The sequence below is a fragment of the Cygnus olor genome, chromosome 1 (assembly GCF_009769625.2).
Source record: "Cygnus olor isolate bCygOlo1 chromosome 1, bCygOlo1.pri.v2, whole genome shotgun sequence".
NCBI classification, from domain to species: Eukaryota; Metazoa; Chordata; class Aves; order Anseriformes; family Anatidae; genus Cygnus; species Cygnus olor.
This window is the reverse complement of record NC_049169.1, coordinates 205,619,781-205,646,845: the sequence shown is the minus strand read 5'-3', so window position 1 is coordinate 205,646,845 and position 27,065 is coordinate 205,619,781. Positions and strand designations below refer to the sequence as shown.

Here is a 27,065-nt window from a genome sequence, read left to right as displayed (position 1 = left end):
GGGTGACATTGGTGGTAGGGGTTGGTTGGACCAGATGATCTTGGAGGGCTTTTCTAACCTTAATGTTCTCTGAATCACCACCAGCTTCAGGTGTTACCATCGAGGTGAAGAACGGGGATTTCACGCTCACACCAAGACCTCCTGGGGGGCTCTGCTGGTGAAGCCGGGAGGCAGCATCCAGGGGGGAACAGCTCCCCTCCCTGGGATTTACAGATGGAAGCGTTGCGAGTGCCTTACACTGCACAGGTTTGAGGCTAAAACAGCATGGAATACAAATGGAAGTAGCCCCCATCTTCTCCCCTCCTAGGGGTATGGCAAAGCACTTCACGAAATAGAAATAGTAGAAATTATGAGAAAGTAATGACAACTGAAGAAAGCTGCAAATGAGCTTATTATCTGTGAAAAGTTTTATCAGTACCTTGTGTTTACATAGATGGTCTAAAATCCTATTCAGAGCAGCCCTGTTGCCACAGCAACCACTCTGACTGCTACCTGCTTTCCTACCAGAGCCACACACTACTTTAACATTCAAAATATTCAAAGAACAGAGTGTAACCATTTAGTCAAGTATCCCCGCTAAAGGGAACCACATTCTCGGACAGTGATGAAGTCCAGAAACTGCTCAAAAGATTCATCCCCTCTGCACTCCCCCACAGTTGTGGGTGACATTGCTGGGCCCCAAAACAATCCTATTCCTAAAGCAAAATCTCTGAGGGACAGTTATGTAGGTTTTCAAAAACCTTGTCTTCAAAATAAGTATGATTAGAATACATTAAAACCTCCTTGAAAAGACTCCGTGAAACAGAAAGATCAAACGGACATGGCCATATTAAGCAAAAATGCAAAGCTGCAGCTTCAGTTGTTCAGAAGCTCAACAGAGCACCCCAGGAGAGTTTCTCCACGGACAGTAGGGCTTGGACAGGTGCTGAAAAAATGGCAAGAAAGGCTGAAAACAAAGAGACCAAAGTTCCGTTTATTTTCATATTCCACAGTATGCGGTTACAATGCTCTCTCTACACAGCAATGACCTCTTGTAATTTCTGGTTCCCTTTTTATTAAAATACAGACAGTAACGGGAAAGCCAGGCAGGTTTTCCTCAGGACAGAAGTCTGAACCTCTTACATAGTCAATATGAATACAAAATCCTTTTTCGTTAAGCTTCACAGTTTATTCATGGCAAAGTGTCGTCTCAGTGGACCACGTTATTGTGACGAGTGTTTCTGATCAGAGGTATAGCAGTTGGACAGTACAGAAGCGAAAAGACAAACTCTCCTCACGGAGATGGTACACACACAGCTGGCTGTGAGGCAGCGTATGTCCTTACAACAATGCCTCACCGTGCCGGATAATCCTCTCAAAGGGGTAACCTGGAATGGGTCCCACCAACACAGCTTTACTCAGCCTTCTGCCTCACAAAAACGTGCTCAGTCAAGACACAGATGTACAGTTTCAGCCAAGCGTGCGTGACACCCAGAGCACAGTAAACAGAGGTCAGCAACAGAGGGATAAAAGGAAACTGCAGCTTCCAGGAGGTCAGAGGAAATACAATTTCACAGAAGATTTCCAAAGGCACCAGCTGGACGAGGTAGATTATTTCAAGCCAGTTAAGGAGAGGCCTCTCTCTCCTGTCAGAGAAAATTCAAGAAAAAGATGTTAAAATACATGTTGTTACTAAAAGTAACTATTTTTTTCAGCTACTACTGGTGACACATAAACAGTGCAGAGAGTATCACCCACTAGTTCACAACAAGGCTTTAAATAACAATTAGAACTTCCAGAGGTTTCAGTAGGAAAACACACGGTAACACACAGTACAGCTAACTCCCTTAATCGTGTGGTTTTTACACCGAGTTCCAACAGGCCTTTGCTGAGTAGAAATGAATCTATGTGGAAATCTCAGCAGCTGCTCTGCTTCTTTTCACATCATACCAAAGAACAATTAAACAGATCTCCTGTACTTCATCCATGGGTTTGTTCCATGCAAGTTCTTCTGCACCCAAGGACTAGAAATGTCAGGTTTATCCTAACCACCGCCCCCTCCCCACAAGCTTTCGGTAGGAAATCTAAGTTCAACTCTCGGAATGGACACTGCTAGTAGGGTTTGGACTGCAAGTAGTCAACAGGCTACATTCATATTCTGATTTTAGCAGAGTTATGAACAAGAATTTGCAAAAGCTTGAGCTCTACACAAGCTAAGCATCTACAGAGGAGGTAAGGCACTTGAGAAGGAATGACCTGAGTCCAGAACACTACGGGGGACAAAGCAGTCTGGCTGAAAGAGGATGACCTATAAAAAACAGGTGACTGATGTAATAAATACAGGTTCATAGCATTTCCAAGAGATCCTTCATTACAACTTGGCTTTGCCATAAGAAGTTTGGGAAATAGGACAGTGGAGACTACAGGATTTATAATAAGCGTTGTCTTTGGTTGAGTGGGTAGGGGATCCACGGCCTTAAAAATACACTGGGTTTACACCCTTCTGAGACTAACTGGACAGTTGTCACAGCTCAAACAGAACAAGGATGTCCTATAAAACTCTTATCTTAAGCCCTCCTTCTTGGGAAGAGAACAGAGGCATCATCATTTTAACACAGAAAACTGACACTAAAACATGAAACTGAAGTGCTGTTTGTCTCTTATGACAACACAGTTCCCAGTGACAGAGGTGGTTTCATTCTTGACTTCAGGAACAAATTTGTTTCACTACCTGAATAGAGATTTCAGCGAAGAGAAGCTATAAACTGTGAACAGCAGCATAAGCAGTATTTTGATTGGAAGTTCTGAAATGTAAGGAACACAATATACATTTAAAATCAGTTACAACAAGCATCTACCATTTAAGTTACAGCAACCTTAAGTGCTAGTATTCAAGCTTGTATTGTCCAATTTAATTATTTTCTCCAAACCAAACAAAATTATTTACAGGACTTGTATTTATGCATAGAATATATATTATATATATATTTAGGACACAAAAGACTTATTTTGGGCACAAAAGAATTAGCGTATATATATTTACTAAACAAAATGCCAAGCTCTCCAACACACACCGGATATATAGTGAACACAATTATAATTACAATATATGACAGCACTGCAATTAAGATTTTCCTATTCAAAAGTGATTAGAAATTACTAGGAAACTCAGAACATTATGAACGACAGGGAAATCTAGTTCAAAGCTACAAACTATACAGGAGTTAGTGAACAGAGAACGTAAAGGAAGTCTCTAGAGTCTAAAGGCAGCAGCTCCTCTATTGCAAATAAATGGCGTTATTTGACCAGAAGGAGAGCATCTGGATTTGAATTCTACCAGAAGTATGCCAATCATTACACAATGGTTATCTGTTTATTTTATTTAAACCTTAACACATCAGACCTTTGATTAATCAGAGGCAGGAGGAAGGAACAGCATTCATTCACACACACACACAGAAAATCTATCCCTACGCATAATTGATGCTACTGCAAGAATTTTAATTTATTTGATAGCACTGAACAGTAGTCAGCTGGAAACGTTGTCTGGAAAACAGCCTGACAGATCTGTAGTCTCAAGTTGACTTTATCCTCTTCCTTCACATGGTAGTGTTAGGCAGAGGAAAGTTTCTAGAACCGTGGCAGAGTGAGGGATAACAAATATTGACTATCACAATTCCCCATCTCTATTTCAATTCGAATTCTATGATTTTTCCACTGTGTTTTTAAACCAAGATTTCTTTTCACTAGTTGGAAGCTCATTATTTACAAAACCAGGCTCACATATAGCATCTCACAGCTTCCGACTAATTACACGAAACAATCCAAAGCCATTATCCACTCTACACTAACAAGTAAAGACATGAGAGCACAGAAAGAAGACACTTTACCTGGTGCTGTGAACAGCAACGGGAAAAGGGAGAAATGCCCTGTGGTTGTCAGGATCAAGTAGATGCCAGCATCCTTTGCTCTCTGAACAGACAACAAGCTAAAAACGACAAGAACTTACGTTAACCAGTTTTCTTTTAGCAAAGAAACTTCATTTCAGCAAAAACGCTATGCAAGTCACAAAAGAGAACGAAGAACAGGTCATATGGAGTTACGTAGGACCCCAGTCCTTCCAAATCCTGGACCTGTGATGGAATCTCCTGCTACCAAGCCACCTGACTTCTTAAAAGCGCAGGAGAAAAATCAGCCAAGAAACCCTCTCCCAGGAAACCGCACACTCACTGAACACAAGTATCAAGAAGTCCTGAAGTTTTCTAAAAGTACTACTTCTTTCCCCTACAAATGGTCTTTTTCCTTTGCCATCTGCCTGGCAACACTGTCATCCCTGCTTCCTTCTCCTTCCTTTTGTTCTTCCAGTGTTAATTCCCTCCCCCTACTGCCACCCCAGTCTGGGGTTTTATGTCAGTGGTTGCAGTAGCCCTATTCACTAGTTCACATGCAGGAGCTATCTGAAACTGTGAGAATAAGCTAAGTGGTAGTAATCTTGCTTCTAATCATATTCACAAGTATCATTTAGGCTTCCTTGCCACGTGTCCGAGCATCCATTCTTCTCTATCACCAGTACCACAAAGCGATTGCGTACAATTACAAGTGATGCAGCACATGATCAGTGTTATTTTCCAATTGTAGCCACGTTCACGTATCATGAGAACAAGTCCTGGGTTAGGATTTTAGTCACTAAATTCAGACCCGGTTTGCCAAACTTGAGCACTGGGGGCAGCCTGGGCTGGGGGCAGGGGGCCCTGACCAGGGCAGGGGTTGAATTACATGGTTTTTAAGGTCCCTTCCAGCCCAAACCATTCTGATTCTATGATTTTATCAAGCTTGCTCTCAAGTTGTCAGTACAGAAAAGAGGTTTTAAGGGGAGGCTAAATGAATTCTTTTAAGAGCTCTGGGGTACCCACAGCCTGAAGTCTGAACCCTTTATGAGCTTTTTTTTTTTTCCTCATTATCTTAACAAAAATCACGTGTCTGAATCCAAACGCTCAGATCTCCTGTTACACTACACATCGTAATAGCACTCAGCACTGGAAGACACATTTTATTGTGTCTGAAATTAATGCACTTGAAACACATTAAAACTTTACAGCTTAAGGCATTCTACAAGCGTGTTTATTTTATGCAGTATACTGAAAACCAAGTGATCCTCTTTTGAGGATACTTCAACAAGCAGCTGCAGGTTCAGTTTGGCCAACTACCACATGCGGGAGTCACTTACCTTAAAGGCAGAATAGCGAGGAGTATTGCTTTTTCATGCACGTGCCAACCAAACATGAAGGAGCTCAATGCACAAAGAACAAGGCACCGAAGGAAGCCTCTGGGCCCTTGAGGTTTAAACCAAAGACAGAAAACAGAGGGCTAGAAACAACAGGCAAAAAACAGGACTTCAGTCAAGTTTTGCAATCCTGAATGCAAGCCATTGTCCAAAGAGCTTTCCAATGTTAAAAAACTGTGCTCCAAATATATATTAAATAAAAATAAATATATCCAAAAAGATTAACCCCATATTTATTGTAATAATTTATTTTTAAAGAAAAGTTATCTTTTGACCTGGAATTAAAATTTGTACGAGGGACATGCTAATCAGATTAAAAACTGCTAGGGACAAAACAAAAGTTTCCCAAACCACGATTTGTTCTTACCAAGATAGATATGAAAGTACAGACCAACGTTGCCAGCGGAGTCACAGAAGGAAGGACAGTGTGCTGAAATTCTTGGATCAGCCCTCCTGTCATTGAGGCTTTAGGAATTTTTGTGGGATCAAGGAAGTTATACTTTAAGCCTGAAAAAAATAAGATAAAAAAAAAGTACAAACTGTTAAATATTAATAAAGAAAATATACTAGCTGTCAAACTGGTCTGTAGAACAGAACTGAACTAAGTATATGGTTGAGATTTTTCTGTTTTAAAATACAACAGGCAAGATTGATTGCTGACCTACCACTGGAAGCTTGTCACACACTGAATTATGTAGATAATTGATCGATTTAAGGCAATCTGAAAGTATAATTTGCTACCTGCATTTCAAATGGGGAAGGAAGCCTAAAATCCAGAGAGCTCTATCTGCAAGTAAGCACCAAACCGCAAGATGTGCATACTGTACCAACAACTGTGAGCACTTTATCCACGGCACTGTACAAAGCCCAGAAGTTTGGGGCCCAGTAAGCATGGCAGAGGCCTCGCTTGAAAGGGAAGAGCCGTGAAATGACTTGAGGCAGCTGGCCCTACAGGAAAGAAGAAGAATGAAAAAAAAAGGTCTCTTTAGATGAGATATGGTTTATAGTTTCACAATAAAGCTTTCTAACTGTTCAGGTGAATAACAAGTGAAAAAGGGGTTATTACCAACACTATGAAGGGGCCCAACGAAAGAGCTGAAACAAGACAAACAATCAATGCCAGAAGAGTTACGTGAAGAAAGCTGAAACTCCTCCACTTCAGGGATCCATCTGTAAGAAGAAAACAGATTATCAGTGCACTTACTGTGGCAAGTGGAGAGGCAAAGCAATCCACTGGTAGCGTGGAATGCTAGCACTTATCTAGAAGAAGCACCTAGTCCTTCGTATCAATATATTCAATTACTTCCTTTAGCAGGTAGTTTTTAGGTAACTTAAGGTAAGCAAAGCCAATTTTGCCCATTAAACATCTAAATACTCCTGCCCATCTTGGCAAAACTGGAAGTAAGGCTGACCCAAATAGAAATGAAAAATTTCCTATCAGTGTAGTATGTACACTATATATACACACAGGCAAGAGAAGAGCAAGTCTAGGGGTATTTATTTTATTCTGAATTTAATTACTGAGGGAAAGTACAACTTGAGTTTGCCCCACTTCTTTTGAGTTAAGTAAAGTTTGTGCTCTTCATTTGCCTATGCCCATTTACTTTTTCTACATGGCAGCTCCTGCATTATACAATCTTTTGATTTTTCTCCTTTAAAGAGAAATAATCTCTTTGCTCATGTGAGAAATAAACACATTTTTCCGTGCTAAAAAGTGGACAGAAGCCTGAAAGATGGATGTTGGAATAGCCATCTAATTATTTCTTACTCAGAATAATTCTTATAGCTTCAAACTGCCATCTGCAGTTTGTTCACATTGCATTTTCTTAATAGAGAACTACCTAGAAACAGGAATTTTTGACACTCAAATATATTTAAAATATCTCTGAAGATCTTTCCAACTCTGCTCCCCAAGATGAATTCCCACCTGACCAACAGCCATTCTGATCCAATGGTACCTGCGTGTCTTCTGTCTTCCCCATGCACCATTAAACACAATTCCTCAAAATCAAGTGAGGAAAACTCCATCTTACCTGCATTATTTGCAGTAAAACAATAGGATCGCAGCAAATAAATGCCGTATGCTGGGGCCACATACACGTAGATGTGTTTGAAATGCAGAAGAATAGCAAAAAGAAGAGCGCCCTCCAAATACCTTTTCTAAAGTAAAGAAAAAAAAAAAAGAATAAAAAAGTCCAAAAAAATCCAAGATTTTCTACTTGGTCTTCCTTTGTATAAACTTTGAAAAAGCCCTCTGGTCTGATCCCAGGGTGACAGGACAATTATCATAAGCATAAAAACAAATTAAGCATTTACTTCAAATTACAAACAATATAGTCATGAATAAATAGAGAAGGAAGCTGCATTGTCAGATGTTGCTTTGAAAACTGGGAAAGGACCCCCCTGCCTGCAGCTTCTGAGGTACATTTTTTAAGGACTGGTGACTTGGAAGGAGGCAAGATGGCAGCAAACCATGTCGCTTTGCTCAGGTGTAACACAGGATTTAGCTTTCTCACAGGGAACTGAAACGCTGCAGCATCAATAAGCAACTGTGGTTACATTCAGGTTCTCTTCTTCCCCCCAGACTCAACAAATAACTCGACACCCAGATTTAGGGCACACCAACTTGGAGCCACTCCCATTAGCTTCAATAGTAGCAGCCCAAGGAAGTGAATTGACGTACCTAAAATGTATATGCAAATAAAGAGAAAAGAGCCACTTAAATTTACCTGACATAGTCGAGCAACAGAGAGAAGCATCAGGCCAAATAGAAAGCCATTGTACTGAAAGTGAATATCTGAATTTGAGTCAAGAACGGAATAAAGTAAGCATTCTCTATTAGAGTTTTGGAGGCTTAAAGACATAATCAAATTAAAATAGAACTTAAGTCAAGAAATTAACCTTAAATTCACTTGACTCAAAGTCATTAATCTTACCTGTAAGCACGTTAAGTACAGACACACAGACTACTAACCCCAGAGTATTATCGTGATGAAATGAAGCTTAGCAATCTGACTACGTATCTATCCAGAAGCTACATGACAAAATAATAAAAGGTTAATTGTCCACTTTTTGAATTTTTATATACCGGTTTCTGCCTAACATTGGTTTATCGATGGAGACAGCAGTCCTCACTTATCACCTATCAGCATACAACTTTGGACAAAAACAGGGAAGCACAGAGTGAGTCCTTCCTGTTAAGGACTGCTGTTTTCCCTTCTGTTCCCTCTTCAACAACGTCAACACACATTATGTCAAAAATGACTGACAATAATTGGACCTCCCAGCATTATTTTTATATCCTCTTTAAAGAAAATTTGCTATTTATCATACAGCATTACCATTTAAACACATCCTAGACACAAAGCACTTGTAAGGTTTTCCTTTACACGGGACAAACCTAGAACTACACCCAGGAAAAAGAAGCTCTCTGCTAAGACTTCTGTAGGAAGGCGGAGGGGGAGCAGCCAGCCGGAACAGGCACGTTGCTGCCAGACTGGTCCTTCAGCAGCTCTGGCAAATCAGACCAAAACCTGAACGTTTTCCATTTTGACAGATAATTGCAAAGAAAACATGAAGTTATTCAACTAACCCCAGAACACGAACAGTAGTACTACTTGCTGCGACAGTAAAAATACCCATGGGTTTGTACCACATGCTGTAAAAGGTTAACCCCACAAACAACCTGATTTGAAAGGATACGATCCACAATTAACAGCCCGAAGTTCCACAAGAGCAGAACAGCAAGAATAAACGTTGGTTTTTCCAAAATATCCTTTGCAGCTCGCTTCCCATTTACATATCGGCAGCATCTGAACAACAGCAGAAGAAGCGTTAAGTCTTAATTGAAAGAACTAACGAAACCACGTTGCTTTTAAAAGTTGAGACATGCACTTAACCTGAGGATATCATATGGCTGGAAGGCAATGACAGAGTTCTTGCTAAACTCATCAAGAGAATAGAACATAACTGATAAAGTTTACTAGGAAAAAAGGATTTAAAATACCAGTAGCTGTAACATTTTCCAGATGTTAAGGTTTGTTAAGTAACTTGGTCTCGGTCACACCTCATCTTCAATTATAACACTACAGCTTTTTCCTGTCAGCTTCTTATCAAAGAAGAGAGTATTGCTGTATCTGGAGACAATGTACTGGGTTGTATTTAAAGTCCCCAGTCAGGACATTAAGGTGGCTTTCCCCTGGTACTGTGAGCTACACGCTTACTGGCTAAGAACATCTTCTAACTTCAGTATGAAGCCATTTGGTTCACATGTTGAAGATCAGATTAAAAATTTGTGGGTGATGTGTTTTATTGCTACTAGTAGCATCATTCTTCTCCCTCAGAAAGCCAGGGCACCCTAAAAGCACAGAATCTTAGTACTGCTAAGTTAGACTTGGAATAATCAGTTTATCATCAAGAACATCAAAAACACTGGAGTGACTTAGCGTATCTGTGATCATACTGACATTTCATCACAGGTTTCTTATACACTTCTATTTTAAAAGAACAGAGTGATAAGAAAATAGGAAAAAACAGTCGGGCTCACCCAAGCTGACCCACAGCTCCTACAAAGTTTGTACAAATATTTTTGTTGTTACTCTAGAAGTTAGAATACTGAACCCACTGTCCCTGCAATCAGGACATTAAGACTTACTCACGAACTGCATAGATGAAAAGGATATCCGTAAAGATGACTGAAAATCTTTGGAAGAAGATGGTTGCATGACTGCTGTAATTTAGATTTTCAATGACCAACATCTTGGGGTCGAAGTACTTGGCAATATGTGATAGCGCATACTCAAACCAAGCAAAAAAAGGTGGATAATCCAGGGTCCATTCTGAAGTTGCCTAAAGATAAAATGAGAATAAATAATTTAACACAACCCGTGCTGTTCACAGTTCTTCATATCCAGTTCATGACATCAGATCAGTTGACATTTTATCTCAATCTTATGTTTTGTCTGCATGAAAGAATTCACCAGCACAATCAATCTTCTTGGTCTCAAAATTACTTTTTACACGTTACTTTTAATAACCCCTTTTTCACCAAAATTTTTGGATTTGGATTCAATAGTATTATTTATTTGGAATTATTTGGATTCAACAGTATTATTTAATCTTTTCTTAAAAGGACGGTTGTTATGCCCTAACCAATGATTAACTTTTTTACACTGTTAGATCAGCCTGTTGGAAACTTCTGACACACACACATCATTTATCCCTGGATACACAGTTCCCAAATGCTTACATGGAGTCCTAGAGACTGATCTTTATCCCAGAACGCCAAGAAATATTTTGAGATAGTGGCCTACACAACTGGGTTTTAACCTATTATCAAGTTGAAGGTGATCCATCTAGGTTAAAATCAATGCATGCTAGTAGGATGCCAGCAGAGGACCACAACTTTAACATCCTAATTAACTTCATAATGCACAGACCTGTTTATGAGATTCATTCTTTATTGCAATAACTATGAATTATTAATGACAACAGCAAAGACAGCAACAATGCAAGACTACCACACAGCTTGCTCCTGTTAGGCAGCCTTTTTAATAAACCACGTGCATTAATTGTCTTTCCCAGTTTGCCTTCATAAATGCTAGCAGCTGTCCCAAACAAATATTTTTTTTAAGCGTTATATAAGGCCAATGAATTGGGATCGATACGCTTCTGTAGCGCTGCTATCCAGCTGCCAGCCATCAGTATCCCTGGCATGTATGTCCTGCAAATAAAGTTCTTTTTCCTCTAGCATTCAGAGAGGCTGGCATAACCAATACATCTATAACTTGTACACAACTAATAAAAGAACATTAAACCCTTGCCCCATAAAGAAACTTACTTCATAGTACCACTGAGAGAGAGGTAAATTGTGCGTGATGGCAAGCCAATTCCTGTGCACTTCAAAATCTGTGGAATGACTACAGAAGGTTTAGGTTAAGTCACACGCACGCACCTGAAGGAGAAACATAACTGAGTACAAGACCAGAGGCAGATAAATAGGGGGCCTACATCACCCAGCTCCCAGACTGTGATCAAATAATTTGGGCAGTAACAGAGATGCTGCACAAGCTTTGTATCCAGGACACAGATGGATATAGGACAAGGTATGTTATAGGTATAATATATTTATATTATGGGTCAAGAACGACTTATAGCTCAGCCTTTTCTTACAATTAATGCAAAAATTCCTGGAGTTACTGACCTATAAATAGCAATTTAAAGTTTCTGACGGAAAAACTGCATTTTTTTCCCTATTAATTTTCCCTATTAATTAGAAAGCGTGCCTGTTTCAACACATTAAAGCCCCCGAACAACAGCCACGTTGGCTGTAAGCACCTTCAAGCCCAAACTTAATCCCCTTTTACACCGCCCAGAGGATGAGGTGGCGACACCCCAGGGACAGCAATACCTGAGGGAAACAAACCCCCTCGGGGCCGTCCCCACACCGAATGCCCCGTCCCCTGCACCAAGAAGGGGCAGAGCCAGCAGCCCCCATCCCTGTCCCCTCCTTACTACGTGGGGATGAGGAGGCACTTGAGCAAGGAAACGCCGAGCGCCAGGGCGCCGAACCAGCTCCTCCCGCTCGCCGCCATTATGGGCCCGCCGCCATTACGCGTCCACTCCCCCCCCCACCCCCCCCACGCATGCGCCGGAGCGGTGCGTGAGGGGAGGCGCGGGGGGGTAATGGCGGTGCTTGGAGGGGACAGAGAGGGGTTGGGAGTGCAGCTCTTGGTTCCACGCTGCACCACATAAAAGTACAATTCTGTGTTTGAGAGCGGCGTCCAAATGCTTCTTGAAGTCCTGCGGGCTCGGTGCTGTGAGCACTGACCTGGGGAGGCTGTCCCAGTGCACAACCACCCTGAATTTGCCCTAACACTCAGCCTGACCCTTCCTGTCGTGGCTCCGTGCTGTTCCCTCAGGTCCTGTCGTTGTCCCCAGAGAGCAGAGCTCAGCGCCTGCCCCTCCGCTCCTCTCATGAGGAAGCTGCAGGCCACCATGAGGCCTTCCCTCAGTCTCCTCTTCTCTGGGCTGAACACACCAAATGTCCTCAGCCACCCCCCATACGCCTTCCCCTTGAGTTTGGGAGTGACATTGGGTGTCCTGGGGTCAGGATTGGTGCTGGGGTGTTATGGGGTCAGGCATGGCGCAGGAGAAAGCATGGGGTTGAGTGCTGTGGGACCAGGAGTAGGGTTGGCTCTTGTGGGCCCACCAGTGGTATTGGGTGGTGGTAGGCTTGGGTGATGTGGGGTTCAGGGGTGTGGGACCAGCAGTGAGTTTGGGTGGCTGTGGAACTGCATATGGAGTTGGGTTGTGTTGGACCTGGGGGATGTGGGGTTGGTTGGTGTGGAGCCACTCTGAGGCTGTATTTGCTACCAGGGCTTGAGCTGCTGCTGGTGGCCAGCACCTCCATGAGGAGGGGACAGTCTGTGGTGCCAGTTACGCGTCTATCATTACTGGTCTCGTGCAGGGTTGGTTTTGCCCCATCGCCCTCCCTTCATGCTCTTTCTCCATTCTTACTACAGCTGAGAAATGCTATTCCTACAGGGTTCAACATCAGCTGCTGCTTCTTCCAGGACAGCCCTGGGATATGGTCAAAGAGACGGGAGGATCTGGCTCACTCTGGATCTGGGTGATCTTTTAGGATCTCTCTTGTCATTCCTTTGCATCTCCTCTGCGGCAACGGGCAGTGTGCTGGGTAGTCCCCCATGCCAATCTACGCATCAGCACAGGTTTAACCCTGTTGGTCTGATTTGTGAAAGGTTCCCCCACGGCGCCAGAAGCACGGTGTTTGTGGGTGCATTAAGGCAGGAAGAAAGCGTGTAGCAGCTCTCATGCCAACAGTTCCCTTGAATCGCGCAGAAGCCACTTCAAAATGTACCAGCTTAGCCCTCTTCCAGGCAGGTGCCATCTCCAAACAATGTCACTGGGGGTGGTGTCACCTTCCAGGTGCAACGTGCTCTTCTAGAGGAACACACTCCATTTGATAGTTCTGCCAGCCTAGAGGGCAGATACGTGCAAAGAAGATGCTTTTTTTGGTTGCTTACAGCAAACCTTTGTCCTTCTAGGAATAGTACTCATAGGGGCAGCTTGAAATCATGTTAATAATATGTTAAACTTATTTTTTCCTGTACATCAGCAATACATTAAGGTTTGTTCAAAAATGAATACTCTGTATTACACGTTTGAAACGTGAATGAGCTACAACATTTTAAATGGCTTGGATTATTTAGAAAAGCATATTTTCTAAAATGACACTATTTTTTTGTGAGCTTCCTATAATTCTCAGTTGTGGAGACTTCTTGGGAAGCATTGCAATGACACACTGTGTAGAATCCTAAGAGGAAAAGCTATAGATTCAGCAGAGATCACTGCATGGAAATGTATGTCAGGCAGAGCATCTACTGCTTCATTCACATTTTATTTACTGTCTTCTAAAATACATATTAGTAACAGTTCACAGAAGACTTACAGGCAGATAAATGCAACCAGATTTTCAAGTGTGATACCCTACAGGATCTCTATAAAAGTGGTAAGAAAGTAAAACCATCTTTTGACACTTTCCAAAAAGCATTCATTCAAAAGTATAGCTCTTAGTGAATCAGGGACCAAGTTCTGATCAACAGAAAAATCCTGAAAAATCCCAAATTGGGGTTAGGAACAAGAAAATAAGAGGGAGGAGAATGGAAAGAGGAGGAAGAGAAAATATATTAGTTACTCCATGGAGCCCTCCCCTGTAGCTCCTTTTTTTTTATTTTTAATTTTCTGAATCCATAGGAAAACCATTGCTCCTATTATTCCTGAGTGAATCTGACAGCATGATCTGCATACTTATGTCTGATCCAGCCTGTCTCACATAGAATACCTACATGTCTGACTGTACTAATTCATGTACGAGACTTTTACTGGGAGCATCACATATTAATTAGCACTGCTTGTACCCTGCACGTTTGTGACCAGCAGTGTGTGGGTAAAGGAGATATTAAAGAATTTTGCTCATGCCACAAGGACAGTTTCATATTCCCAAAGACATGGAAATTCTGAGCAGTGACACCAAGTTAAAAGGGATGGGGTGAAAACGAAGCTTCCAAAAGAAGTCTTCTTCATAACTCCTCCATTTATCTGTGAAGTATCAGAAGATCATAGATTTATTTTACACAGTCCATGGCATGGGATGAAGGCAGTATTTATCAACCCTTTGAACTTTATGTACAGACTCCACCAGCCTTCTCCAGAGTGGGAATAAATCTGATTGATTGCAGATACTTACTGCCAGTAAACTCAAGTAGCAATTTATATTCAGCATCCAAGTTAAAATATGGGTAACTACAGCAGTGCGTATGTTTGGCGATTTAAAGCACGTGCAAATTTAAGCAAAGCTGTCTGCATCTGACAGGGTACTAGCATAACTGTTGGCATGGACAATATTTAAGTTGCTTGATAGGAGATTAAAACTGGAGAGGACCAGTGAGTCATTTTAATCACAGCCTTCTTCCACTACAAAATCTTTGTCTCCATTGTTTACCTTGCTGTTTTCTTTTCCTGAACACGCCTAGATTCTTTATTCTCTCCCTTCACATTCTTGTTAACTTAAGAATTCTTCCAGGTCTAACATTTTACACCTTTTATTTCCCTACCACCACCTGCAGAAACAAACACTCCTCTCACTGTCTCCTAATGACTCTGAACAACAGCAGCATGACCCAAAGACATCTTAGTATTTAGGTATGGTTTCAGTCCTTTTATCATAACTGGACATTATTAGACAATTAAGAGATACCAAGCCAAAAAACACGTAAGATAAATCCATGACTGATTCTTTCTGGACTCCACTAAGATGCTTTATAATAATCTTTCTGTCTTATAAGAAATCCCACTGTGCCATGGACATGCACATGTCTGAAAATGCCATTATGGTACAGCTAATAACTTATTTATCATCTGCCCTAACTCTGATGTTTTTCTGCTCTAAAACTATTGATCTCTCTACCCAGCGACTCTCTCAGCATTTAGGCCATTAAAAAAAAAAATAAAGTGCATGTCAGCCTCATTTTATAGATGGAGGTGGTGAAGGGGACAGGCTGATGGCAGAATCAGAACAGGAGATAAGCTCTGAGGTGTGGAAGAAACCATCCTTCACTTTAAGGGAAAGAAAGATTCTTTCCTTGTTTTAATGAAAAAAATAAGTTTGTTCTCAGAGGAAATATTCCACTCCAACAGTGAAATAATTTTTAGATGTTACTGCTAATAAATGTCAAGTGCTTTCCATGACTAGAGATGAGGTTGTGCTGTATCCTAAGCACTTGATATGGCTTTGTGCATGTTCACTTTTCTTTAACTCAGGAGAACTGCAGAGAACAAGAATCACCAGTGCTACTGACTGGTGAAAGAAAAGCAAGTTACACCCCTAGGGCTCAGAAAAAGAAGGCAAGCAAAAGCCAGCTATCAAGATAACAAGGGAACAAATGCTTCAGAGAGAGAATGTGCCTACAAACAGTCATTACAACATAACTCGCAGAGTGCAAAATTAGGGAGCAGCTATAAATTTAGCTTAGCATGTACGTTGAAATAGCAACTACGTTTGTATAACATGTTTGATTGCAATCCCAGATGATTTGCTTAGCACTTCTTTCACATACTTGGTAGCACGCAGAACTGCTGTGGTACTATAAATAATACCTCATTCTCAAAGGTGTTTATTCTGTCTAACAATTTAGAGGTATTTCAAGCTTTTGTGTTCCTCCCAAAGCCTGTTTTCATTCCTGTCTTTACACTGGTAGGAAATTTTGCATCTCTCTGCATATTAATAAATAACAGAGATTTGTGGTCAACCCTACCTTCGCCTGATTTAGTTACCTGAGCACAGAAAAATGTCGATTCAAGTGGTCCATCTTTTGCATAACAGCCTGATGGGTTCAGGCACTCCAGATGAAGACCTGGATCAGTTCTCTCCTTGGTCTGTGGAGATTCAAACCCGTATTTCCATCTCAGCAGATTGCCCCAGTTACTAGGGCCACGTTGGGGCACTCTTCATTTCTTGCCCAGATTTTTAAGGAACTATATGACTGCTTTTAGTGTGGGTTCTGCTACTGTCTGAAGAAAAGAAAAAGGGGTGGGGGCAAAATGGAGGATTAAAGCTCTCTATAAAGCTATGCATAGTGCTTTTGGTGACTCTTACATGCTTTTCACCAGAAAATGAATGATACAAATCTCTCTCTTTTTTTTTTTTTTTCTGAAACAGAATGGGGTAGTACCAATCCAGAGCTCTAAGGGGCGTAGGTCAGACCTTCCCCCCCCTTTCAAATGAGATTTAAGCACACTGCTCTTGCCCCTTGATGAACTCAAGCTGAAAGGAAACTAATTACAGATTAGTACTCTTAGTCCTGACATACAAGAATTCCTGTTACGAATCATTTAAAATCTACTCTCAAGGGCTTGAGTTTAAAAAATACACGGTTGACATCCCCCAAAAACTGTTATCATAAATTCAGCAAGGGCATACCTATTTGAAGGCATAGATTTGACGAAAGAGGGTTCGGGTATGGTATTTTATAGCTCATAATAATATCACATGCATAGATCATCACTATGAATGTCCAATTGACTGGCAAACTCGTGGCAGAAATAAGATTCACATTGGCCTTGCTTTGCTTTGTCAGTGGCATGCGGCAACTCCTAGACCAGATGACTCCTGCTTCACAGTTCAGGGCAGGAGCGGGGAAAAGAAAGTTCTTCCTAATGCAGCTAAACCCAGAAGAATGGTGCCACAAGCTGGAATTTGGCCACAACATACTGGTTACAACCCTCAAGGCTCGCAAAAATGGCCAGGTTTAATGGTTCCGAGGTTTTCAATGCCAGTCAGCGCTTCCTAACAACATGGTCCCACTTCCATCATCATGCTGGTGGGTCTTGCACCAAGGCAGACAGGGCAAGAAGTTTATAGTAGGTTGTTAATAACTACAGAACGTGGATTTTTACCATCAGCATCCTGATTTGTGTTGTTCATGCAATTACAGCTTGGGACAGTAGAAATATATTTCTCTCGCTGTTTTTTACAACAGTACAAAACACTTCTTTATGCTGCTTATGGGTCAGCTTAACACAGCAACAGACTAGCTGCTTTGGGAAACAAGAACATGAGCGATACTGAGCTTTGCAGCCCCCTACCAAGAACTTTTGGAAGCAATAAAATTGCAAATGCAAAAATTGGTTATTGCATTTTCCCTTCTATCTCATTAGAGGTTATGGGAAATGTTCTGGAGGGTCTCTCATGCACACTGGTAGCAATCTGGTTAGGGACACCGAGGATACTTTCAAACATAATTAGCTGAGAATGAACCACCTTGAACGTGGCACAAATGATGCCTAGAGCTAATCATCATTTTGATCATTATAGCACAGGCCAGGCTTTTAGGAAAGGGCTTGATCATTGTCATCACCTCTGTTTTCCTCCTGCCTTACCTCCCTGACAACTGGACAGTAAATCCAAGCAAGAAGGCAAAATGCTGCCTTAGCAGTCTGACCGCTTCACAAGGACGTAAGAAATGGCTCAATGTGCAGGGGTAGGAAAACTGAGCCCCTGGTTTTATAATTAAAAATACTAGGGGTAATGACGGAAAAATAGTCCTTTCAGATGGAATCCATCCTACCTCGAGACCATCCCATACGCTCCTGGCACTGCTCAAGGGAGACAAAAGAAGGCCGTGTCCAGGCAGAAGAGGTTCAACCATTCAAAATCTATTTGGGGGCCTCTGCCCTCTTGACATCTTCACCTCTGAGAGTTTTTGGGAGCATCCTCGGGACAAATAATAGTGTTGTAAGGGAAAGAAAAGGACCAGTGGTCTTGGATGACTTTGGAATGTAAAGGTTTAAGAGCATCCAAAGCAAAGTTCCCCAACAGACACAATCTTCTCAATTTGTAAGAACATCATTCTCTCTGTTATGACTTTCTTGGTCATTCCCAGCATCAGTCACATCATTCAAACACGGCTTCCCTGAAAGCAGAACAGAGCAGGGGCTTCCTCCCAGGGTTCAGGAAAAAAAAACAAACGAGTCACCTTCGGACGGCGACAGGACAGGATCCCCTACTCGTTTGCAGTTTGCACCGTCCTTTACAGCTATATAGGATGTGTCCATGTGGCGAGGCTTCTTCTCTGTGGAACCAACAAGTTTCTTGCGTGCTCCATGCAGGCGACATGGTAAGACAAGGAAAATGTGCCCCCCTGGGCTGGCCACTGGATTGTAGCTCCATGGCTTCTTTCACCGCATCAGATCTCCAGCTGCTTTCCAGATCTTGATTACTGAACATTCTCATCACCCTTGCAGGATAGGTTAAGGACCATCCCATTTTCCAACTGGAAAATGTAGTAAGGGTAGAAGTTACATGATTTTCCCCACAGTTGTACAGCAGGTTAGAGGTGGAGGCAGAGACAGAACCAATCCTTAATTCAGGCGCTTCTATTCCTTCTGTTTAGAATATGGACATATTCTGGAAGATCGCATCGGTAAATACATTAAAGGAAAATCATCTCCCTGTTAGTGACTCTTAATCCAGGTAAGCACGATTCTGAATTAGGCCGTAAGTGTGTTTTAAAGGGAAACACTTAACCTGTGTTATCTCCATGCTGGCACCACCATAAACAGCCATTCCTACTTGTATCGAATTAGGCGAATAATCTTATTATTCATGAAATCCGAAGTGTGTGGATGAGAAGAATCTATGCAGAAGCCATCACTCAGGGCTATTTTGAGCACTTCTTCCACAAACACCTGGAAACTATTGATTTGCTTATTATCAGGCACCACCCAGAGTCTCTTTAAGTTCTGCCGCGTGTACTCCTCTTCGGGAAGGCCTTCCACGCTTGCAACCCAATCTAAGGTCAAATGGTTGGGGTCCTGCAGGTAGCTGGATATGGAAGAGAGGTTTCCGTTGAAGCAGTAGTAAAGTTTGGAACCGAGAAGCTTCAGGAACAGACACGATGTGGAGAAGATATTAGCGCTGAACACTTCCATGTTGGAGGAGGACAGGCTGTAGATCTGGGGCGCTTCTCGAACGGTGAAGTGAACGGTCTGCGTCTTCTGATCGAGGGTGATGTTGAGCATGGCGTTTTTCTCCGCTTTGGAAAGCTCCACCTCCTTCTCCTGCAAGGCCTCAATCAGAGGCTGAATTTGATAAAAATCTACCTCCCGTCGAAGCAAGCCCATTTCCTGAAAGTCTTCAGGGAGGTCCAAGTGAGAAGTTCTTAAGAAGTTGAGGATATAGCGGAAGATTTTGCCATCTCTATCGATAAAGCAGTTGCCTTGGCTGTCCTTCTTGGTTGGCATCTTCCCACTAAACATGGCCCCCAGCATGGAGTCTGGAAAGCTAGTCAGGGTGGACAGAGAGGTGGTATAGAGTTTTCCTCCAACATTGAGCGTGATGGGTTCTGACATGATGGAAAAGTCACGGTGCTGGGACTAATTCTAAAAAATAAAGCAAATAAAAAAAAAAATCCAACACCACACATTCAGCTGCATTAACCTGCTCAAAAGGAACAGGGAAAAAAAGAGTACTAAATATATCTGGGTAACTACATGGCAATAATTCATCATAGGAATTGGAACTTGGGAAATACTGTTGGAGGATGTATCCTGAGAAGAAACTTAAGGATGTTTTTTCTCCTAAGGGTCTTTAATAGGGCTTTGTTTAATTTAATTTAGTGCCAGAAATCATGGGTCTTCCAAAGCTTTACAGTCATGTTAAATGTGAAATCTCTCCCACAGGTGCCTACAGCAGAACGACTGCCGACTTCAAGAGTTATATCCTAGGCTCACCTGATCTCATCTCCCTCATGACCACAGGATTTAGAGGAAACAGAAAGGCAGGACAAGAACCGGACACATTCCCAATATCTTCCATTGCATATCAAGATGTAATTAAAGCTACAAAGCTGTGGTGGCAGAATCCCCCTAGCACACATTTGTGTGCAGTCGTCCTACCAGGGAGCCAGCGAACTGTGCTGCCATAAGCGCTTCCATTCAGAAAAAAAAAAATAAATAAAAAAAATAAATCAGACTTTCTCATTCCAACATACCATGCCTTAGAGAACATTTCCTAATTAATTGGGGCCATATCCTCAGTTGACGTAGCTTCTGTGCAGCTCCTCTGCAATCAGCTGAGACAAACAGGATGTGATTTTATGATGCAGTTAAGCATCATTGCCTCTGGAGGGTACATACCTCCCTTCACCTGCTACCATACTTTCCTTACTCCTTACACCAGCTCTAGCACTTTTTCTGACCCCACGCTAAGCCTATTTAGAGAGCAAGTCCATCATTTTCTATTCAGGATATGTTTCTGCTACACCTTGGAACCAGATGAGGATCTGCAAATCTGGCTGCTCCATTGCACATCTGTTTTTCCTTGTTTGCTGGATCCAAATCCATCAACAAGTTAATTCCCAGCTTTACTTTGACTATTTAAAAAACAGCAGGGAACCCATCAGTATTTGCTGCAGAGATATGAGGTAGCTCTTGCTGTAGTAGCTATGGTCATCCAACAGAAAGCAGCCAAACAGCTGCCTTAAAATTAAGTTTATTAAGCCTAAATAGTCATGGAATAATCATAGACAGGATAACATTGCTATCAGCTCTGCAGTCACAGCAAAATACAGGTTGGAAGAACTTCATCGTGTGCTGTAATACCGATTTTATGGCTGCTCAAACCCGAATAATGTTGGTAATAGCACCCTAAAATGACTACACCTCTAGGCAGCAAGCATATTTTCCTGTGAAAAACTCACCCACACTAAAGTAGCGAATGAACAGATCGAAGGAGAATCTGCATTTCACTTCAAGTATAACGTTCCCGTAGCCCTTTAGCCCATGTTGGCCCTTAGCACACAGCGTATATGTCACTGCACAATAATTAGGGGAAATAATCAGATCTGTAAATCCACTGAGGGCTTTGCTTGTGTAAGCCTTAGCACCCAGTATCCAATAAAACTGGAAAATAAAGACGCATGTGTAAAGCAACACAACACCCACTCCACCCCCATGACCAAAGACCGTCCTTGTTACTAACTTCAGTCAAAAGCACCCTGAAAAAAAAGCTATTTGTTTCAGTGTTAACCTCCCCTCAGCACTGTAGTCTCAGCATACTTCCCACTCTTGAAGGCTTCAACCCAAATTAGAGTCAAGAGCTGTTTAAACCCATCATATATAGGCTCCAACTGGTCTAATTCTGTTGTACGAGTGGCTGCCGTGTATTTTTTCCCCTAAGGGCTTGCAATATGCCTGTAAAAGTGTTGGTACAAACACAATCTGACATTCACAAAACCAGCCCCAAATGCATATTTTTTCAAGTTTCATCCAAGAACAGAAGTGTTCCCAACATCTCCCTGCAAATAACGCAGACTGCAGAGGCTGGACTGACAGTGGCCCCACAGGCCTGTTCACTGCTTCCCTCCTCTGCCAGCACTTGGGCTGTTTTAGACTAAACAACCCAAATTTTTCTGTTCTTTCTTTATAGGTCATGTTTGCAGATTTTTGAGCCCACGCCTGCTTATTTGTACCACGGGAGGAGTTTTCTCATGCTGTCTGCCAGCCTGTGGCAGCTGCATCAAGATGTCCCCCTCCGTGGGTCTGTCACAGCCTTCTCTTGGCACATTCCCTCATCAAGAACCTAAAGACCACCAGATGGCCCAAATCTTCACTGAGAAGATAAGACAGTGTTCATTTCAAACTCAACATCCACCCTAAGTTCATTCTGATCCCAAACCTGGCTGGTTATACACATATTAATGAGAGGCAGACATCTTAGTCTGATCTGAATGGATAACATTAAAAAAAAAGGGCCTGGCTCCAGCCTCTCGGCACCTCCCAGCAGTGCTGGTGGCCATGGCTGGCAGCCCCCGGAGCCTCCTCTGCTCCAGGCCCAGCAGCCCCAGCTCTCGCAGCCTCTCCTCACGGCAGAGGTGCTCCAGGCCCTTCGGCACCTCGGGGGCCCTGCGCTGGGCTCTCCCCAGGGTGCCCAGCTCTGGCTGGTGCTGGGGGGCCCAGCGCTGGGCCCAGCGCTCCAGGTGGTGTGGTCAAAGATCAATCTCTGCTGCTTTTCCCTTACAAACCCCTAAATATGAAGTAAAGCAGATGAAACAGGTTGTGAGTTCTCTCTTTGCTCGCCCAACCAGCATGGCAGTGCCCTGGTTTATCAGACCTGGCTTCTTTGCTAACCTAAGATAAAGGCTCTCCAAGAATGCAGCACAGAGTTCACTGCTGTTTGGTGGCATTTGCACGAAGATGAGGTTCCAGGAGAGCATATGAGTTGGACGTGGGTGGCTATAACCTGCAGTCCCCAAGGACAAGTACGAACTGGGTTATAGTTCTTGGAAGCGGAGAATTACAGTAAAGCCTTTTGTGTAGCTGCTCCCAAAGCAGTACTTAAAATTCAGTCAGATTAGATCACCTAGAGATCTAATTTGAGAGCTGATGATGTGGATTTCACCAAAGAGCACAGTATTATTATGTGCTTTTAGAGTGATTTGTGTTTAAATACATTTTTCTTTCAAAAAACCGGATGTAATTTAGTGTTATGGAAATAAATAAATAAAAACCTACAGTTATTTAAAGACATAATCTTTTCAGATAATGTAAATTGAGAGAAACTAGCGTTGCTTCATGATGATTTTTTATTGAGAAGTCCAACTTCTGAGTCAAAGCTGCTGCTTGAGCATCTGAGCATTTCAGCAGACCAGGGTTTGTAAATTTTAAGTTGGGTTTTACTGGCAGGAGCATCCTCAGCAGATGCAAAGCAACCACTTCTATAAGGACCTTCTATTCCAGAAGTTTAGCTCAGCAAATAATTGGTCTGAACCTGAGAGAGTCGTGGGGCTGACACAGCAGGAAGCAAGGAAACGGTGTGGGAAATGACAAAATCTACCCATTTTCACTTACTGACATCTTCACATATTTATAACCACCAGCTCAGTTCCTTCATTATCTGCAATGCTTCCTTTAACAATTTTAAATGCAAAACAGCTTTGGACAAGCTTATTTCCCCTCTTATTTATTCATCGCATTTAAGAGTGCTTTAATTAGATAATAAATAAAATTCTGCATGTATAATTTAATGGAGTGCCAGTTTCACCCAACTTGGAAAAAAACAAAACACACGTGTACAAGCAGTCATCCAAAAATGCATCATTCATGATGTTTCTCCTTAAGTAAAAATGGTGCAAATGGCACAACTATTGCTAAGTATTTAACCTCTCTGAAAAATGAGCAAAGCTGCAGTTTACCCTTTTTAGCCAGAACATGCAGGTTGCTGTAAACTTTAAAGTTATGTTTATAACATTTTCAAAAAACGAAAAACAACAGGGACCTTTCCTTAAGGAATATATACATTTGCATATATATATAAAGCACAGGAAAAGCCATTTTTAATATGAGTTTTCTGGTTGCTTATTGGGATAAAAATTGGTCATTCCAGTTAAAAAAAAAACTACCCCGAAACAGCGAGTTGATGAAACATGAGGGATTAAATGTCTGGTTCTGTTTCACAATCTCATTAAATGTTTGGAGAAAACTGTCTCTGCATTAACAAAATAAAGATAATACTAGCTTGGCAAAAGCTAGAAATACTGGCAGGGCAGAGAAAAGATACAAAAGATACTAAGCAGATGAGAAAACAAAATGAAGTTTTTATTTGGGAAAAGGTGTAGCAATGGCTTGGTTTCCCTAATAAGTAAACCCAAGCATTTGCTGGGAGTGAGAAAACAAAAGCAGCAGCAATTGGTTACAGACACAGGTTTCCCTTTACAAGTGGCAGGGAAAAAAAATGAATCCATTTTGGGGGATTTTGGGGAGGCAGCACGTAAGACGGGGTTAACAGGCTGCTCAGAGCATCATCCAGAGGATCTCGTTAGTGAAATGAATTAAACGCGGAGCAGCAAAGGGCGAGGTCTGTGATGTGGGAGGAGTGCATTTTAATTTTAATTTTATATAGATGCCACTGCCCCGCTGATTAATTTTACAGTGTACCCTTCGATTCCCAACCCATAAAACATCCCTCCACAGCTGAAACTTTGGAAACCTGTGTTTAAGACAGTGAAACATGCAGCTTAGTTAAGAAAGAGCTGCAGAGTAACAACAAGCAGCGAAGCACACACGCAGCAAAAATAAGAGATGAATTATTTAGGTGGGCGCAACGATGAAAGCCTAAGTGGCAATAAAATGAAAGCAAGACGGGGACCGTTTCTGCTAAGCACCAGGAGGAAGAGCCAGACTAAAAAACCTCCCTGGCTTTTGAGTATTGCCCAAGAGAGCCGGTGAGAGCCGTGGCGGCTGCAGAAACGCCGCGCGAGGCCGGCCAGGTAATGCACTGCAGGAAGCAGCTCTGTGCCGGGAGGGGCCAGATTGATTTGGGGTAAAAAGGAGGGATGAAAAAAAAATAAATATCCAAGCAGCCGGAGACTTCAGACACGGTTCGGCAGGAGGAGATGGTTGTTCCCAGCACTGGGCTCCAGTCTGCTTCGTTAGAGTGCATTAATGTCAAATAAATAAGCAGCCAAAGGCTGATCGGGTTTGGGCTCTGTTCCCAATTCCCCACGCTTTGCACCAGCATGTCTGACTACAACAGAGCACGTCAGTTTGGGGTGAAAATCCCACTTTCTACGAAACATCCGAGTCCTGCGGAAAAACATTCGTAAGGCTGCGAAATCTGGGTTTAGGTGGAGACACCAGCCCTGCGGTCACCTCGTCCCTTTTCTAGGGGGTGATTTTGTAGGGGAAAGCAAGACCCTCAGCTAGGAATTTGTGTTATGGGGACTTCAGAGAAAGCACTTTGACATCCAGGAGTCACCCTGCAGTGATAGCTTGGAGAAAAATCATAATGAAGAATGACAAATGGAAAGTGGAAATAAAATAAGAAGGATTTAGAAAAGAAAAATAAAACTCAGCTCACGGCTTCCTTAGTGAGAGGCAGCCCCCAGCACCCAGCAGGCATCACGTGAGAGCTGGGTTTAAGGAAGGATTTGGGATAAAATGTGTTATAAGGAGGGGCTTAATCCTCCCCTGGGGTACCACTGATGCACTTACTGATCTCAGCTGATGCTCAGCTCCGGCAGGTTAAATATTTGCAACACGCCTTCTACACACTACGTGCTTATTTACAGTAATCCTACAGAGGAAAGCCCACGTTTTTCCGTCGCTGCAGGATGGAAACCAATCCCGCCTCGGTCTGGCCACCGGGCCGAGCACGAGGAGCTCTGCCAGCCTCTGCAATACGCGGAGAGCTGCGGGAAGGGACTCCAGCTCCCGGCAGGCACCGTGCAGGAAACGCCACCTCACCCTTCCCCTATAGCCTCGAGGAAACATCCCTGGCCGTCTGCTGCCTGCTGCAATACCGGGGAAAAGCTCACCAGTGGCTTGAGTTTTATTTTCTAATCACACTGCATTAAACACAGGAATACCCCTTTGCTGATGAGACGACAGGGAAGCATGAACCCGACTTTCCTAACATCCCCGGCTCGCTGGCGGGGCGGTGCTGCTCCTCCATCCCTTCCAAGGCCAGGACCCTCCTTCCCTGGGGTCTGGAGCATCTCCTGGCAGGAGGTCCAGGCTGCTGCTGCTTGCTGAGGGATGGAGGCGACCGCAGAAGGCTGCACCTGCAGATGCTGAATTTAAGCAACGTGCAGCTCTGGGCAAAGAGAAGGGGGGGTGGGAGATGGGGGAAGGAAAATATGGCTGGTGCACAGTAAGGGGAAGAAAATATAAAACAAAGGTCAGGTTCATACTGAGATACGAGGAATGAGAGTGTCAGCACGCGGTGGGGAGAAGGGAAAAGAAATGAAGGTGACAGCTGCTGAAGGAGAACGTACAAGACAAGATGGAGGGGGACGGGGAGCGCAGAGCCAGAGAGATGCGGCTGCAGGGATGCTCAGGGAATAAAAGCCAGGGTATGGGGGCTCTCAGCACCCTCCTGGCTGTGACCTCCGAAATCTGCAGGCCGTGCTGGCAAAACAGATCGCCGGGAGGGCAGGGAGGGAGCCTGTGCCACTGTAATGCTAGCCCCGGTAAAGGTTTGCCCTGGTTTCTCATGGCCAAGCGTCTGCACCGCTGGAGTACCTTCCAGAAACTCATTTCTTTGCTGATCCTACACACGTGGAAGGCGACCACCTGTGTCCTGCTGAGCGATCGCCAACCCACGACCCAAAAAGTGCTCAGAAATCGCACGAATGAAGTAGGGGCCAGCCAGGATCCGACCCGGCCGCCCGCAGAGCCAGCTGTGGGCATGCAGGGCTCGCTCTGCGTTCCCCAAAGTGCTGAAAATCCGTGAAATGCAGAAAAATCGGATTGGGGAAAGCGGGGGGGGGGGGGGGGGGGGGGGGGGGGCGGGGGGACAAAGTTTGCCGGGTGCTGCTGCGCCATGCTGAGAGGCACCGTGGGGATGGCTCCTCCCTGCACAGCCGGGAATTCACCAAAGCAGAATAAAATGCTAAAATCATCCTAACAGTAATTATAACAACGGTGGTAGTAATAATGGGAATAAATCCAATAAACCCTCCCCGCATCCCAAAGCCCTTCTCCCTCTGGCCTCTCTGGCCCAGCAGGCAGCTCCCCCCCCCAAAAAAAATCCCACCCGTGCCTCAGTTTCCCCAGCTCGGGGTGGGATGGGAAGGGGGTGACCCCAACCCATCCCACTCCCCCCCCTATTGGGGTGGCTCCCCTCAAGCGCCCGCTGGCCCCGCACCCACCTGCGGCCCCGCCGAGCCCCGTCCCCGCCCGGGCGCCGCAGGAGGAGGAGGAGGAGGAGGAGGAAGCAAGGGGG

At 43.3% G+C, this 27,065-nt stretch overlaps 2 protein-coding genes across 3 annotated transcripts; both read right to left on the bottom strand.

Annotated features, from left to right (window-relative positions):
- Positions 1-947: 947 nt before the first annotated feature.
- Positions 948-11,932, bottom strand: ALG8 (ALG8 alpha-1,3-glucosyltransferase). The gene is made up of 13 exons (XM_040544457.1): positions 11,777-11,932; positions 11,103-11,181; positions 9,918-10,111; positions 8,966-9,075; positions 7,993-8,060; positions 7,297-7,423; positions 6,330-6,433; positions 6,091-6,211; positions 5,631-5,770; positions 5,207-5,346; positions 3,870-3,967; positions 2,711-2,783; positions 948-1,625 (listed from the first exon to the last, which is right to left on the bottom strand). Exons 1-13 carry the CDS (start codon positions 11,854-11,856, stop codon positions 1,394-1,396), a joined length of 1,566 nt encoding a protein of 521 aa, XP_040400391.1. The 5' UTR covers positions 11,857-11,932; the 3' UTR covers positions 948-1,393.
- Positions 11,933-13,663: 1,731 nt separating this feature from the next.
- KCTD21 (potassium channel tetramerization domain containing 21) lies at positions 13,664-27,047 on the bottom strand. 2 transcript variants are annotated; one of them, XR_005816163.1, is made up of 3 exons: positions 26,992-27,041; positions 17,911-19,723; positions 13,664-16,354 (listed from the first exon to the last, which is right to left on the bottom strand). XR_005816163.1 is itself a non-coding variant. In XM_040544458.1 (2 exons), the coding sequence occupies exon 2, from the start codon at positions 19,691-19,693 to the stop codon at positions 18,911-18,913; it is 783 nt and encodes a 260-aa protein (XP_040400392.1). In that variant the 5' UTR covers positions 19,694-19,723; positions 26,992-27,047; the 3' UTR covers positions 13,664-18,910. The 2 variants fall into 2 exon arrangements, 1 of the variants encoding a protein (XP_040400392.1); XM_040544458.1 differs by having other exon boundaries at positions 13,664-19,723; positions 26,992-27,047.
- Between the last annotated feature and the right edge of the window lie 18 nt (positions 27,048-27,065).